This window comes from Stenella coeruleoalba, assembly GCF_951394435.1.
Source record: "Stenella coeruleoalba genome assembly, chromosome: 18".
In the NCBI taxonomy this organism is placed as follows: domain Eukaryota; kingdom Metazoa; phylum Chordata; class Mammalia; order Artiodactyla; family Delphinidae; genus Stenella; species Stenella coeruleoalba.
The window spans coordinates 38813609-38829937 of record NC_137164.1 but is presented as its reverse complement, the minus strand read 5'-3'; the positions used below and the strand labels follow the sequence as shown (position 1 = coordinate 38829937).

At 35.4% G+C, this 16329-nt stretch overlaps 1 protein-coding gene across 1 annotated transcript in view; it reads right to left on the bottom strand.

Annotated features, from left to right (window-relative positions):
* Positions 1-11226: 11226 nt before the first annotated feature.
* PCDH9 (protocadherin 9) overlaps positions 11227-16329 on the bottom strand; it is a gene marked incomplete at its 3' end in the record, with an annotated part of 981324 nt that continues 976221 nt past the window's right edge. The window contains exon 5 of the mRNA XM_079903420.1: positions 11227-11600. Within this exon, the coding sequence (XP_079759546.1) occupies positions 11227-11600 (374 nt within the window). The remainder of the gene's footprint in view (positions 11601-16329) is intronic.

Genomic DNA, 16329 nt, shown 5'->3' with positions numbered 1-16329 from the left:
GAGTGATCACTTTTACTTTTGCCTTCTTGTGTCAGCTACACTCTAGCAAAGGTAGTAAAGTTTAAATCAGCTCCTATCAAAAAAAGCAGGTCTATATTTTTCCCCAGACAGAAAAGAAGAAAAAAAGGAGTAAAGAAAAAAGTCTAAAACAGAAACACATAGTATATTAGAAAAGAAGAAAGCAGAAGAGTCCTCTTAAATTCATTTAATAATACCTTTAATATTTCAATAATACCTGTAATACCTCTATAACATGCACTTGGATTGTCTCCCAAGTTCTCTGGATGGTACCAATGTACACGTGCCAGGCCTCAAAACATGTCACTTTGTAGAGGATCCTACAATTAGATGGTAGTCATGAATTGATTCCATAAACATTTATTGAACCCCTACTATGTCAAAGGCTCAGTGAACACAATGGTGAATAACAGAGACATAATATTTGTTCTCAGGGAGTTTAGAGTCTAATGACAGATACCAGCAAGTAAATAGATGATGAAAATACAGTGTGCTATGATAGGGCGATCATCTGGTTACTTGAGAGCAGTTGGAAAAGTCTAAAGGAAGTCATATTTTAAATTCTGAGCTCAAAAGCACCTATACCGCATCTTTTATTTAAAAAAAAAAAAAGAGTAACAAGGGGTCTTAGCTAAGACCCTCTAAGAGAGAGAACAGAAAGAAAGAATGTATCAGCAGAGCAGAGAAAGCTCAGAAAGGCCCAGAAGCAAAAAAGGGCACGGGGTTTTCAAAGAACTTAAAGGAGTTCAATTTAGCTGAATCTTCAAGCAATCCATGTTTTGGGGGTGCTTGAGAAGAGGATAGTCAAGTGATCAGGGGACAGAGCATGCTGGAGTCTGCAGGCTATTTTAGGACATATGGACTTTTAGACTGAGACTAATAGGGAAATATTGGACAGTTTTAACCCAGAGTGATATGATCAGATTTCATTTTAGACATAATACACTCATTCCTTGTGGAGAATAGATTTTCAGGACTTCAAGTCAAGGAGCAAGTAAGTATATGTTTACTAGCCCCACCACGGTGCCTGTATAAGATCCAATTAAAGAAATGCCCCAAATTTGCTCCACACCCATTAACCCCTCAGTGCCCTCAGTGGCTTTAGTGGTTTAGTGGAAAGGGTCACCACACTACCCCTCACATCTTAGCATGATCTGCTGTCCTGGCCTCTCCCTGTGAGGTCTGTTCTGGCATACCTCCATCCTACCAACTATAGCAGGACCTGCAGCGGCTGTGGTGCCCGAGCACACACGAGCTATGGTTCTTTCTTTATTTGATCCAGACATAGCATGGAAGCATGAGTTGGCCTTTACATATTGAGAAAATTTGGGCAGGAGAATTTGGAGAACTTAGCCAGAGAAATTTTGTTGGAGTGGTTAGACTGGGGTATTGATGTATTGGTACACTTTCAAGAAGATCGTGAAATGGATAAAGCAGATGAGGCAGGAGATGAAGTAAGAGCTAAGAAGGTTTTTTATTTGTTTACTCTTCTTTTGTTTTAAATTAGAGAGACTCAAGCATTTTAAAATGTTATGAAAAGGCATAAGCTTATGACCAGGTTAAAAAAAATTAGAGGTTGAATTTACAGAAAACAGAAGAGAGAATTTCTGAACAGTTAGCAAATATGCTACTCTGTGGCTCACTGATTTATTAGTTTGTTTTAAGCTCACAATGCATTCTAGAGAGAAATTTCCCATGGCATTATGGAATTCAGGCTTCCCTTGAGAATTTGGAAGATTTGGCAACCGTTGGACCAACTATTCTGTATGGAAATGGCTGTGGTGGCCAAATAGCTGCCATTCTCTTCCAAAGGAAGAAAGTACAATTTCTGTCTCTCATTTCTCCTTACTAAACTAGCTTCTGTAAGTGTTTGAATTTGTGTAGGCTGAACTATGAAATAACAGTAAAATAATCATAGAATAAGCCTGAAAGAGTTGAAAGATACAGATTCAGAAAAGTTGAAGAATTTTAAAAGAAGTGAAGAAAGAAAAGAAGTGAGGAGACATAGTCAAGTTTCTACCTGTTTTAGTAGTTGAGATAATTTTTGACTAATGGCATCTCTGCTCTCTGGAGTCGGAGCAAAGTTTTCTCTAGGAGTAGAGGGAAGTTCATTGATTATAACACATAGTATTAGGAGCAGGGATAAAGAGAACTGCACTTTTGATATTCTGTGTAATTAATATATTTTAAATATCTTGTGATCAGAAAAGGTGTTGAATAAACTATTACTACTAACAATAATAAATGCATTTATGGAGCACTTATGGTATTTCAAGCACCATTCTAAACTCTATAAATGAATTACCCCGTTCAATATTCACAATAAGACTATGAAGTGAATATTATTCTCTTGATTTTACTTCATTAAAAGATGATTGTGTCAATTATATATGCCAGGTTTATTCTGCAAAGTGGAAATTTCTTAATTTGATGAGATTCAGTACCATCATCTCCCTTAAATTTTTCTAAGTAGAATTTATAAGCTAAATTTCCTTATCCTTATTTCATTATTAATTGTAATAAATATTGAAATATTATAAGGAACTTCACCACCATTAAATACTGCTGAAGGCAAGTATTTCATTTTGTACCATTTAAGTTTAACTTAATTCATGAGCCCCTAGAATGCATGACTGAAGCGATCTTTTCTCTAGTAATATTTCATCTGCACTAGATAGTTGAAAGCCATCCTACTGGGAAGTGGGTGTTTGTGCTACGTGAACTTCTTTACTTAGAATTCTAGCATTATATAAATAATATCAAATTAATACAAAGAATAACAATATGAGCTATTAGTAATACTATAAATAATATACAACTGTCTATGTAACTATATACCTTTATATCTGTATCTATATCTATCTAATATTTACCTATAAGTGTTAAAACATGCAAAGATTCCCAGGTTAACATTTTTAAAGGAAGTGACCATAAATGTTTTCTTTCTCAAGAAGTTTAATATTGTTGGTTTTCTCATACTGATTACTGTGTGTGTGTAGGCAGATATTTCCTATACACCCGTTGTTCAATTATTTACATCAGCAATTATATCATGACAAATAATTAAAGATCAAAATATAAAAGAGAGGGCTTCCCTGGTGGCACAGTGGTTGAGAGTCCACCTGCCAATGCAGGGGACACAGGTTCATGCCCCAGTCTGGGAAGATCCCACATGCCGTGGAGCGGCTGGGCCCGTGAGCCATGGGCACTGAGCCTGCACGTCCGGAGCCTGTGTTCCGCAACGGGAGAGGCCACAACAGTGAGAGGCCCACGTACCGCAAACAAACAAACAAAAAAAAAATATATATATATAATAGAAATGAAAAGTTACCCTATGCAAGTGACTCAATGGAGCAGTGGATTATTGAATGATATTGTGATATTATTAAACTATTTGAATATTTATATTTAATACTTTATGCCATTTGTTATCACACTGTATTATAAAAAGAGTACACTGTAAGATTGTGAACTACAGGGAGATGACATTTAAAACCTACACTCAGCCTTTCCTGGAGGAAAGGGAAGACTAATGTAGTACTACTACTTGGTATGACCTTGGCATTATAAGTAATTTATTTTCATATCTATAATCTGAGATTCTTGTTTGTCAAATTAAGGAGTACTTCAACATTTGGACAATAAATCAAACTGTAGATGTAAGAGCAGTTGACTGAAATTGGTGATGCAGTAAGAGTGGGTATTTATGCTCTGGAGCTTAACATATAGCTTTCTCCATGGTGCTTGGGGAGCCCATTCTCCTCTCTGTTCAAGAACATAGCTCCCTTTGATGTCAATGGGAGCTGCATTTCCGTGACGAGAAGAAAATAAGCATGCTAAAGTTAATTGTCAGACTGTTTTGGTCTCATTTTAATGCCCTGTGGCAATGGAAGCCTGATGTGTGGCTCACTTTGTTCTTTACCTGATTTCCAAGTAGGGAACAGAAGGCAAGTGCTATGTGTAAAAAGGTGTGAGCTGTCAATAGATACATCTGGGGCATGTGAAAAGCATTCAGCACTTTTATCTAGCAGAGGGGACGTTAGCCCGATTTCCCAGGAACACTGTTTAGGCTCTAGTCCCTCTAAACTTGTGTGCCATTTTAGACTGCATTATTTTGTCCCAAGGCTGAAAAACACAATTTCTACGCATTTAATAAATAAAATATTTAAGCCAACATATAAATATATCATCCAGTGGGTAAACCAAATTCTAAACGGAAGGGAGATATTCATTTCAGAACAAGTTAATAAATTATTTTATTGCTCTTGTTTAGAAAAAATAGCAATTTATGATTCAGTTCCAGAGTCAAAAAGTGCTTGAATCTTTCATAAGGAGGTAGCATTGCTTAGTGGGTAAAAGCGCATATTCTACGGTCAGACCAGGAGGCTGGCACTGCTGCTTGCTTGCTGTACCATCTAGAGTAGATTCATTTGAACTCCCTGTATCTCAGTTTCCTCACCTGTAAAAATGTAATATAAACCTAAAAAACAATACCTAGAAAACAAAGTATATGAGAAAATTAAATGATAATGTACATCCTTAGAACTGTGCTAAGCACAGAGTAAGTGCTATATAAGTGCAATTATAATTATTGATGGATAAATAAAACAAACTTCATTGACTAATAATTATATGCTGTAGAAAAAAAAAAAGGACAGCAAGTATGTTTCCCACATATTTAAATTTTAGTCTGACAACTGTGTAACTAGATAGATTTTCCTAGGAAATTATATTCTGTGTCATGATGTGTATGCCAGGGTTCTCTGGCAGTTACTGTGAAGATCTCTGGGTTCTGAGTGAAGCCCCCACTGCTGTTTGGGACAATCACAACCAAAGGTAAGTAAAACCTGAATTTTAAAAATATTGTTCATCAGTTGTCATATTATGGAGCTTAACTAAAGGCCATCTAACCCATATATACTGGGCAATAAAGATTTTAACAATCTTTTGTAACCTTGGCCATATCCAGAGACAGTGGCCCTTTAGATCCTGAACTGAATTTTATGATGGATGCTTTAAACAAGGGGAGAATGAGGGCGTATTACTGAGGCTGATATGTTTTGTTTTATAGAGATTTGGTCCTCTTGGCTGTGGCAGTCTAGGAAATTATTTTCTTCTTTTGAAATGCTAGAGTTTCCTAAGGGAAGCAGTCCCTTTTATAGTGTAGAGAGGAGAGTTAGATGGTGATGGGGAACTTGGTGATGTGAGTGGTCTGGGGACCAGCACAGATGATACTCTTATGCTGTTTTCCAAATGGTGGAAAAGGATTACTTTAGTGGTGTATAAACATTGAAAAATATTATTAAAGTGAAGGAGAAAGTATATTTTACATAGAATTTCATATAGTTTATATAGTGATAGTCATGATTTACCTAAACTATGATTTTAAAATGCTAAACATTGAAGAAATAAGCCTGTTCAAAATTATTATTTCTAATGGTCCATTCGTCATCAGACTTTGGAGAAAATAAAAAAGGAGAGAATGTTTTCCACAAAAAATTTAAAATATATTTTATTTATTTCACTGAGAAATGGAGTGCTTTTTTGCTTATCTTGCTTTCACTCCCTGTAATCTTAGAGACAAATATATGGAGAATATATGCAGAACTGGTTACATGAATTTATATAAACATAGACACACATAATCCCTTTGCCTCAATTTTCTGTCTTTTTTTGTAATTTTTATGTTATTTTTATTTTTCTTTGATGTATGGATTTTTTGGGGGAAAAAAAAATCAATGTAAAAGTTATTTCTGGTAGAAATGAGATGTGCTTTTTAAATGATAGCTGATACCATCTTAGACTTTTCCATAAGTCCAATGGCCATAAGAAGTCTCTTCTTTGTGGGGTGAACAGTGCTGGGGTGGACCATGTACAGAGAATGCATCAGGGCATAAGAGAGGCTTGGTGGGAACTTCAAGTCATAAAGTGTCAAAGAGGAAATAATACCTGTAAAAGCAGGGACCACATACCACAGTCAATGGAGTGTGCACACTTTCAAGAGTACAGAAGGGAAAATGGGTTCCATGAAAAAAAAAATTGCTGGATAAAAATGAAAATTATTTGCTTCATAAGAAGTTTCTTCCAAACCAGCAAGTTCCTGGAAACATAGTAATTTTGTACTTGAAACATATTGAAAACAGTCTGGAGTTCCCCTGGGGGAAAATAGACAAATTCCAGTAAGTAGATAGAAAGGGATAGAAGAGTTAAAAATATGAAGAGTGGAGTGTTTCAGTTTTTTGCAAATAATGTATTTTGTTACCATTTCCTAATCATGTATCCTAAACAGGTTCTAGTTTATGTTTACTGAGGACCTTGTTATCAATGATTGATTGTGTTAGAGTTCCAAGGTCAATATTATTATTTTCAGTATCATTATTCAGGATTATGTCGATGATGCCAAACTAATAGTGAATTTGGAGGTGAAAAAACAAAGTTCTTGGTAGAAGAACCACAAAGATAATATACAGTACAATCACCATAGTTAATAATAATAATATAATAATAATATATATTTGAAGATTGCTAAGAGAGTAAATCTTAAAAGTTCTCATCAGGAGAAAAAAATTGTAACCGTGGGGGGTGATGACTATTAACTAGTTTTATTGTGGTGATCATTTTGCAGTATATACCAATATTGAATCATTATGTTGTACACCTGAAACTAATACAACGTGATATGACAGTTATATCATAATAAATGTTTTTTAAAAAGAACTACAAAGATCCAGAAAATACAGGGATTGAGTGTAAATAGTACTGTAATAGTATCCGAAAAATTACTGTAGTTGAGGGCTTCTTTGGTGGTGCAGTGGTTGAGAGTCCGTCTGCTAATGCAGGGGACACAGGTTCGTGCTTCGGTCTGGGAAGATCCCACATGCCATGGAGCAGCTGGGCCCGTGAGCCATGGCCGCTGAGCCTGCGCGTCCAGAGACTGTGCTCCGCAATGGGAGAGGCCACAACAGTGAAAGGCCTGCGTACCGCAAAAATAAAAAAAAAAAAATTACTGTAGTTGAGCTATTTGCAAATATGTGGACTTTATAATATTCGACATTGAATGAGTCCAATAATAATTGTGTTGTATGTACTCTAAGAACACAACCATAGAACTTTAAAAAGAAAATTTTAGGGTAAAAAATGAAAAAAATTAAAAAGAGCTTTTCATTATAAAGCTTCAAGAACCATGTGGTATGTTAGGATAACAAAAATGTGGACAGAACTCAATTCATTGTGTGGTGCACTATCTAAGAAGTCTAAGAAATAAGAAAATAAAATTCATTTTTGAAGAAAATATAGACCTTATTTAATATTTTAAAATGGATAATGGTGGCATCATGATAATAGAAAATTGATATCTTTGGAACACTCATTAATATAAATGAAAACTGAGTGAACTAAATGTAAATGAAATATTATTATGATAACCATGCTTTAAATACTGTGTGTCTTACAAAAGTATTTTATTGCTATGAGATTAATTTTATATTTTTTCAACAGTGGAAAACCTGGTTGATGTGTATTAAAATTTAGATTGGTAGTTGTGATAAGGGGAGAACAGTATATAGAGAAATAATTATGTGATCACTATGCCTTTAAGAACACTGGGAGAATTTGAAAGTGATCTCTTTCAAAAGAACCAATGAAGGAGCTTCCTTTAGGGAGAGGCGGTCAGCTCTATTTAAAACAAAGCAGAACAATGAAGCATTTTTTAGACTCCTAACACCACTCCTCCTTTTCATAGTTTGGTTTGCCCTCTTACAAAGTAACACCCTGGCATCCACATTAGAATTGAAACTGACAAGGCATCCCTTTTATCCCTGGCTTCCAAAACTCCTTATTAATAATAATTAGCCATTCTTGGCTTCTATTCAAGAGAGTTTAATATATACTAGAATGGCTTCTGGGCCTCAGCTGCATTTCTTACTTTAGCTAAGGAATGATGGTGCTGGGAGAGGGAACACCACTCTATGCTGAAAGAGATTTGCTGAATAGCATCAGTGCAGCAAAATGACTACTCAGTTGTCTGTTAATGAATAACCATTATTTAAATATATATTTTATGTTAGTATATGTGTAGAAATGTTCATACAAATGGGTCATATTTAGCATAATAAATTTATTTCTATATCTACCTTAGAAAATGTGTGGCATATAGCCTGTAGCATTTGATAATCAGTTTAAAAGTCATTATTTTTATACATTTCATACGTGTGCTTTCCTAGGAAATGTAACTGCCTTTGATTTCCAGGTAAATGTGATTTATAATATTCAATGTCTATGCAATAAAATAATGTGGGTGATATTTAAGATTAGTTATCATGAATGTATTATTTACTTAATGAATAAATACTTCAGTTTGGTTTGTAATGTTACTTATTTTAATTTTTACAGAGCATATAACTGAATGCCTTGATAAGAGTAGATATTGTCATATTTATTAGAAGAAATATAGTGGGATGGGGAGTTTCTTTTCCAAACTTCTGGTTTGGAGGAAGGCATTTCTATTCCACTCTTTCAGGGAAAGAAAAGGTAGGAGCATAATTATTTTATTTTCTCTCATCTTTCACTCTTCAAGGCAGAAAGGAATGACATCTGACTGGTAAAAAATGGAGGGAGGGACTGAGCAGTCATGGACTTTTGTTTTCAAGAGTGGCCTGTTTCCAGGATTCATTCACTCTCTGTGTCCTAGGGCAGGCTCTGCCCCTGAAAGGAGGGTGGCACCACAGACTACTGGATAAATCTGGCTTATTCAGAGGTGAGGGGTTAGGGTCTCACATACAGCCACTGATCCAAGCAAATATCTTTACCTCCATGTCACTATCTCCTGAGTCTTATTTTACAACTCTTCAAAAAGCTGTGGAGAAAGAGTCAGACCTGTTTACTTACCCTAAAACTCTGATCCAGTTGCTCTGTGGTGAATATAAACACATGGCATATGTGTGAGTCTTATTATCCTTTGCAGTTTCTGAGCCTATTTTCCTAACCTGAAATAAATATAGCTGAAGTTTTGGCCCTTGTTTCAAAGCCTCAATCCCTGAATAGTCCTCTTCTGCCAGCAATGAAATGTTTGAGAGTTTGTTTCATGAAATCTTATTAAAGGATACTAAGAGTGAAGAAGATAACCTCACTAAAATAACCAGTGTTACCTGCCCAGTTTCTGACTTGGGATTTCACTTTGATGAAACTTGTATGAATCTTGACTGGAAGGTGAACTTTCTCCCTGAATTTCCCAAGAAAATGATTTCATAGATCATTAGCGGAATTTAACCCTAACTTGGAAACTTATTTTCAGAACGTAGGTATTATTAAACCCCTAACAAATTTTCTTTGATTTCTAATTAAAAGTTAACTTTTATTAACATATACTTATCTAACAATTAGAGTAAAAATCATCACTTTGGATTTTGACCACAAATTAACACACTACAGTCAGGAATTCAGAACATTTATTGCAAGAGCTGAATAATTGTAAATAACTTAGAACTGGCAAAGCAGTAACAAGGATAATTGTTTAGATATTTATTGTGTCAAAGTCATCAAACACCCCTCACAAACTGACAAATATGTACTTCAATAAGCTATGCACTCCTACCCATTATTTTCCATTATACTGTGGAAAAATGTGAATTGCTATTTACAAAGTAATTTTATTTTTGGTAAGAACAAATTATCTATCAGATTAGCAAACCATTTTTTTACTTTTTTTTTTTTACTTTTAAACTGATGTTGAACGGTGGCATTAAGATAACTTTCACTTCTTTCAATAAAGACATTTTGTTGCATGCTATTTATTTGTTTAAATCATCTGTCATGCCTTAACAAAAACCTCCTAAGAATGCTCGAATTTGGATTTGTTTGCACGTGCAACTGAGATCTTACTAACATTAGCTGTCACTCTGTTGGTTTGACCTAAGTGACAAGATGCTGGTACCTGCCGGCATTGACCAACTATGATAACAAACAGTTAAACAGCAATAATTAGAGATCTATCCCTTAATTTCCCCCAACTAGCCTACCTGGAGAATGTTCTGTTACATCATGAAGGCACAACACATTAAATAGTTTGTGACTATGGTCTAACACTTGTGTTACAACAACATTATTGGATATGAGGATCAACACAAACTGCCATTTCAACAAAGTTGTAGACACACATTTTCCCAATTGAAACTATTTTTGAATAGTAATTTTTCTTCAATATATGCTAATTTAATACATAAGTTTTGCATGAGTGACAAGCACAGGATATATCACTTTCTGAAGGATAACACTTTCCCATTACTATGCTACTAAATAAGTGATTTCGCTTTTGCCTACTTTGAAAATAAGGATGTCAAGAAAATAGGTTCTGAATTTCCAAGCTTTTGCAGAGGTCCTTTTTTTATATAAAGTTTTCATTTTTTATCTTTATTTCTTATAGAATTCCAGCATCATAAGCTATCATAAAAGAAGCGAGATTCCAGAACCTTTATTTTCACTACAAGTATCTGAGATCTTTTGAACAATGTGTGTCAAGACAGACTCAGAAACACTTCACTAAAAGAAACAACAAAAATAGCAACAAAGAGGCAAACAGAAAAAGAAAAGAAGCAACCATAAAACACAGAATTATGCTACAACGTTTTTTAGGTGAACGGTATAAGTACACAAAAGTTGTTAATAATAGCTTGCTTCTATTTACAAATACTTTAACACTGATTGACTTACAAGTGTCCACTAACGTTGTTAACAGCACAATAGGTTTAATGCTTATCTTTTTAAATTTCGTTTGAAGTATAATGTCAAGTATAGCAGTCCCAGCACAGATCAACAACAAAAAGAGCACAATTTTCTAACTGGATATGTTTGTCAGTCACTCTAATCCATGGAACTTTCTTACTCTCCAAATGCATATTCTATTGTTCATAGCAGCAGTCCAGGGTCAAAATAAAATGCAGTTAAAAAAAAAAAGGATATTTGCACAACGGAGAGACCTCTGGAGAGTTTAATCAATCCTAGTAAACAAGATCACATGGCTAGTAGAACTATCTTCTCTCTCTTATGTGGTAAAACACTGTATCCTCCATGGTGCTAACACAAAGTTATGGATATCCCTGCTATAAGGGGCATAGTTGTAGAGATCTATTGAATACATAAAGCTCTGACACACACGGTATTAACATGTCTATTTAGTTTAAAGTTATTAGGTCCCATATAGCCTTTTTCTTTTTAGAGTTGGTGCTCCTTAGGACTCTCAATAGCACCTCCTGCTTGCTTATAAGACTTCAGATTTGCCAGAGGAATGTCTGTCATGTGGCTGCCATTGTTGAAATGGCCTTCGGTGGAACCATACTGCTTACGGTCATTGAACTGGTTCCTGTTGCTATCTTCTTTCCAGGCTCTGGTCAGGGTGTGCCCATTCACAAGCTTGTCCTTCTTGACCCATTCTTTCTGGGGTGCAAAGGTTGAGAGAGGTGATTTAGGGTGTTGATAGGGACCCAAGCCAGGAGGCATCCAGCAGTTATCAGAGTGACCCAAAACCAAGCACTCTTGAGTGCACATCTCTGTAGCTTCAGCTAATCCTCGGGGGCCCAGAGGCCCATCTGCAGAGGACAAGAGACAAAATAAGGAAAGAAAGTGGTTAGAGTTTTCATTTAAAATTATCTCCTTAGAGAAAAAGTGCATTGGTAATCTCATTTGCTCATGAAAATTATATTAAGGTAAACAATTCAAATATATGATTCCTCATTCTTTTAAGAATAACATAGGAGGAATAAAATTCCTTTTACTTGAGGTGAGAATTATCTCTTTTCCTTAAGCCTTCATTTATATCTAGAGATACAGACAGATAGAAAAATAAATAGACAGACATGAGTAAACAGATATACCCATGACATATCATTTCTGATGAACTTTTTCCATGACATATGTATTATTACTAATTTATGTCCTACTTCTCCACAAAAAAACTCATATTCACGAGAAATAGTGAAAAGTACAAAAATTTTATGTGCAATGTTGAAATATATGCTAACATATCAACTCCTTGAATATAAAAAGTATTACTTGAAATATAACATTAAAAATAAATACTGTAGGGCTTCCCTGGTGGCGCAGTGGTTGAGAGTCCACCTGCCGATGCAGGGGACGCGGGTTTGTGCCCCGGTTCGGGAAGATCCCACATGCCGCGGAGTGTCTGGGCCCGTGAGCCATGGCCGCTGGGCCTGCGCGTCTGGAGCATGTGCTCCACAACGGGAGAGGCCACAACGGTGAGAGGCCCACGTACCGCCAAAAAAAAAAAAAAAAAAAATACTGTAAAGTTATACAAAATGTTTTTCTATATAAACGTGTGTTTTTAGCATGAAATCCCATGAAAATAACTTTGCAACATTTTAGAAAGTTAAATAATAATTTTAAAGAATGTTTTAACTAAAGTATATTACTAAAGATATACCTGGTTGACTGGTTGACATTGTGAAATCCCAGTAAATAAAGACACCATTTGCATCCAAAGACAACATGTGGTTCCTTCCAAGCTTAACCTATTTTCTTGATTTCTTAACCCAAATTTCACTAACATGAAAGTCTAGCTAAGTTGCAAATTGGGTCACATGGAGTCTAATATTCAAAGGGAAAATAAGTCATCATAGATATTTTTCTTTTATTTATTTATTTTTTTACGAGCAGGCAATCTAAAACATTTTAACCATGATTTTGAAAGTAAACTCTTCTCTGATTACGTAAAAAGGACATCAGTTCTTTACTGATAAACAACAAGTGTCAAGTGGTTAAGGGAAAGTTTTTTTTGTTGTCATTGTTTTTTTTTTCCCTTGATTAAACAGTCAAATGATAAGTGGTAGCTTGAAAATTAGGAATTGATTTTACGAATGAGGTTAAGTGGATAGGCAAGAACGCTTGAGGCATAAAGCATTTTCAAAAGTAGAGAGTCGTCAGAATAAAAGTGTAGAGAAAAAAGAAGAAAATATCCCTGAAAGTTTTTCTACTCAACTATTAAAAGAGCCAACAATTGGAATGTAGGTCTTTGCTAAAGTCCAAGTTAGCACTACTAATATTTTTAAGTGCCCAATAATTGTGGGGTTTTTATATTAACATCTATTTTTCTTAATAATATTCTAGTTACTTCTTACATGTTAAAAAAGAAATACCTGCTGAGATAGGTAAGAGTTGGTGGCAAATACCTGAGACCTCAACACACAGACAACATTTAAATGGACACTGGATGTGAAAAAAATATATGCCTAAAATGTACTCTTACATACAAACGGAAATTTTAGTCATTTTTGAAATCTAAAATCTGCTCTTTAGAATAACCTTAAAATTCCTTCTCATCTGACCCATAGTCCCATCCCCTCAAGAGCAAATAGTTTTATCGTTTTAAACATACGTTCATTACTTAAAACTATTTCTCTCACAAACCTCGAATGATTACTTACTTCCTAGAGTATTTAATTGAATCTTCTCTATGAGCCTTTCTCTGTCCTCTGAATTCTGCCCACATTTTAAAAGTTCAAACTAATTTCTCCCTTTTAGTTTTGCTTTGGTGTGTTCAGTGACTCTGTATCCACAAAGTTAACACATTTTGCTCAAACCAATCAATGCCCCTTACATCAGGATCGCAGGCCTGGAAGATGCTTTTTGCCTGGCTTGTTTTCATTTAATTACTGATTCTTTCCAGGGGCAGCTTGCTTCCCAGGTACCACAGCAAGCTTCCCTAACTTTGCCAATTCATGTTTTACATGCACCTGGAAGATTTCCACAGATCTTCCCTTATTAATGAATAATGAATTTCCTAATTGAGCTCACTCACTCAACTCTTACTTTAATGACATTTTTGTCTTTTGGGGGACAAAAGACAAAAATGTCATTAATTAGTATACATTTTTGTTTTCTCTCAACTAGATTTAAAATCCATTGATGGAAAAAAAACAACTTATTAGCCTTCTGATTCCTCATAGTGCTTAGCAATAGCAATGATCTAAGAACAATGTTAATTGTTAATTAAAATTTTATGATGTTGAAAATGTCCTGAGAAATTATTAAAGATATCCTCTGCTTGGGCTTCCCTGGTGGCACAATGGTTCAGAGTCCGCCTGCCGATGCAGGGGACACGGGTTCGTGCCCCGGTCCGGGAAGATCTCACATACCGCGGAGCGGCTGGGCCCGTGAGCCATGGCCGCTGAGCCTGCGCGTCCGGAGCCTGTGCTCTGCAACGAGAGAGGCCAGAAGAGTGACAGGCCCGCGTACCGCAAAAAAAAAAAAAAAAAAGATATCCTCTGCTTAAAAGGCAGACCTTAAGTAATTAGAAGATTCTGATTTCGCAAACATCATACCAAAAGCTTCCTCAACAACAAATCTCTTTGCCTTAGCAATACTTTGTGATAGTTAATAAATGAATTATTTAACTTCTCTGCTAAATATGTTTTAGCATATTTAGCAGAGATATATTAGAAGTCTGGGACTTCTCTGGTGGTTCAGTGGTTAAGAATCCACCTCCTAATACAGGGAACGTGGGTTAGATCCCTGGTCAGGGAGCTAAGATCCCACATACCGTAGGGCAACTAAGCCTGCACGCCGCAACTACTGAGCCTGTGCACAACTAGAGAGCCCACATACCGCAACTAAGACCCGATGCAGCCAAAGATAAAATAAAAAACTCAATATTAAAAAAAAAGTTCACTCCTTTCTAGCCATCAACAGAGATAATCACCAATTTGATGTATAATATATATTGAGGCCTATAAATCAATCCTTAATTTTTACTTTTCCAGAATCATTAATAAGTTTTTCTTTTCCTGTTAATATCCCCAAAGTAAAAAATAAATTATCAGCTACCTTAGAAATATTAATAGCATCAGGTTTTTATTGAGTACATAAAAAAGAGAGAATATGCAAGATTATTTTTTAAATAGTCTTATCCAATATACATTGCCATCTTATTAAATTAAGAATATTACCCAAGAATTGAGAACACTAGGGGTGTGTGTGTGTGTGTGTGTGTGTGTGTGTGTGTGTCTGTGTGCGTCTATAAGTATATGTGGACCCTAAGTCTTCAGCATTTAATGACACACTTTAACAAATAGAGTATATTATTTTTCAGAACTGATAACATTTATTTATTCTATAAATATTTACTGAGTATTTACTATATGCTGACACTGTGACAGGCACCAGGAATATAGCAGTGAACAAAGCAGATGTCAACACTATCCTCATGGAGCTTTGGGTCTATCCTGGGAAACAAATAATTGCCTTAAAAGCAGTGAGCTAAGAGAGGAGAAAATGTGTCATTGGAAAGGAGGTAGGGTTTAGAGAGGCTTGTCCCTTTAAAAGGCAACAGAGGGACTTTGTTCCAAGTTCCATTTCTACATTTTTCTGAAAGTTCTTACAGATAACTGACAATTTAAGACACTTACAGTTAAAATTTGTGTGTACTGTACAAAATATTTAACTTGCAAAAAATGGTTTTTCCATTAGATAATATTAATTGCTCTTTGAAAATTTTACTTATGATTCATTCTTGTAAATAAATTTGAAGGCTTTTAATAAAGTCTATAAATAAATTTACAGAAGTTTTGTGGATTCTTAGGTCAGTCTTTTAGGTAGCTGATTGTTATATAAAATTTAAAGATCCATTGAAAAGTGCGACACAACACAATGATGGCACTTGCATGAGGGCCAGTTTTTGTTATTTATAGCCCTAAAGGAGAAAAGGCCACCAGGCAGGGGCACATAGACGGTTGTACCAAGAACAGGGTAACAATAAGCTGTAATTGTAGGGGACAGTGTATATGTGGCCAAGCAGGGTGGAGGTAGCTAGGTTTCCAGGGCACTTTGTGGACTGACTGATTAGGAAAATTTCTCAGGCTCTAGGGCACAGAGTCTGTCTCAAGATATCTGGTACCTTAACTTTGGAGCAATTAGGTTGGGTGCATAATGACCTAGAAGTGTGAGAGCTCTAGAAGGGAAGTGGTGGGATGTGGATTTACTGAAGAAAGGAAACTGACCAGCTAGTAGCCAAGGCCACAGAACTGAGTCAAGTCAGCAAAAAAAAAAAAAAAAAAGGAATAAAAGAAAGAAAAGGGAAAAAAATATATATACTAAACTACATTATAACAATTTGCTTATGTAATTGAGTTGCATTGCTGGAAAGCTCACTTTGTTTATTCTCTGGAAAGTTTTTATTTTGGGACATGACATTAAATAGGGAAAATTTTACTCTTTTTATTTGGACCTATATATATTTTCCAGTGGTTGCCCTGAAACACACACACATGCACACACACACAAGTTTTATTTTGGGAAATAACAGTG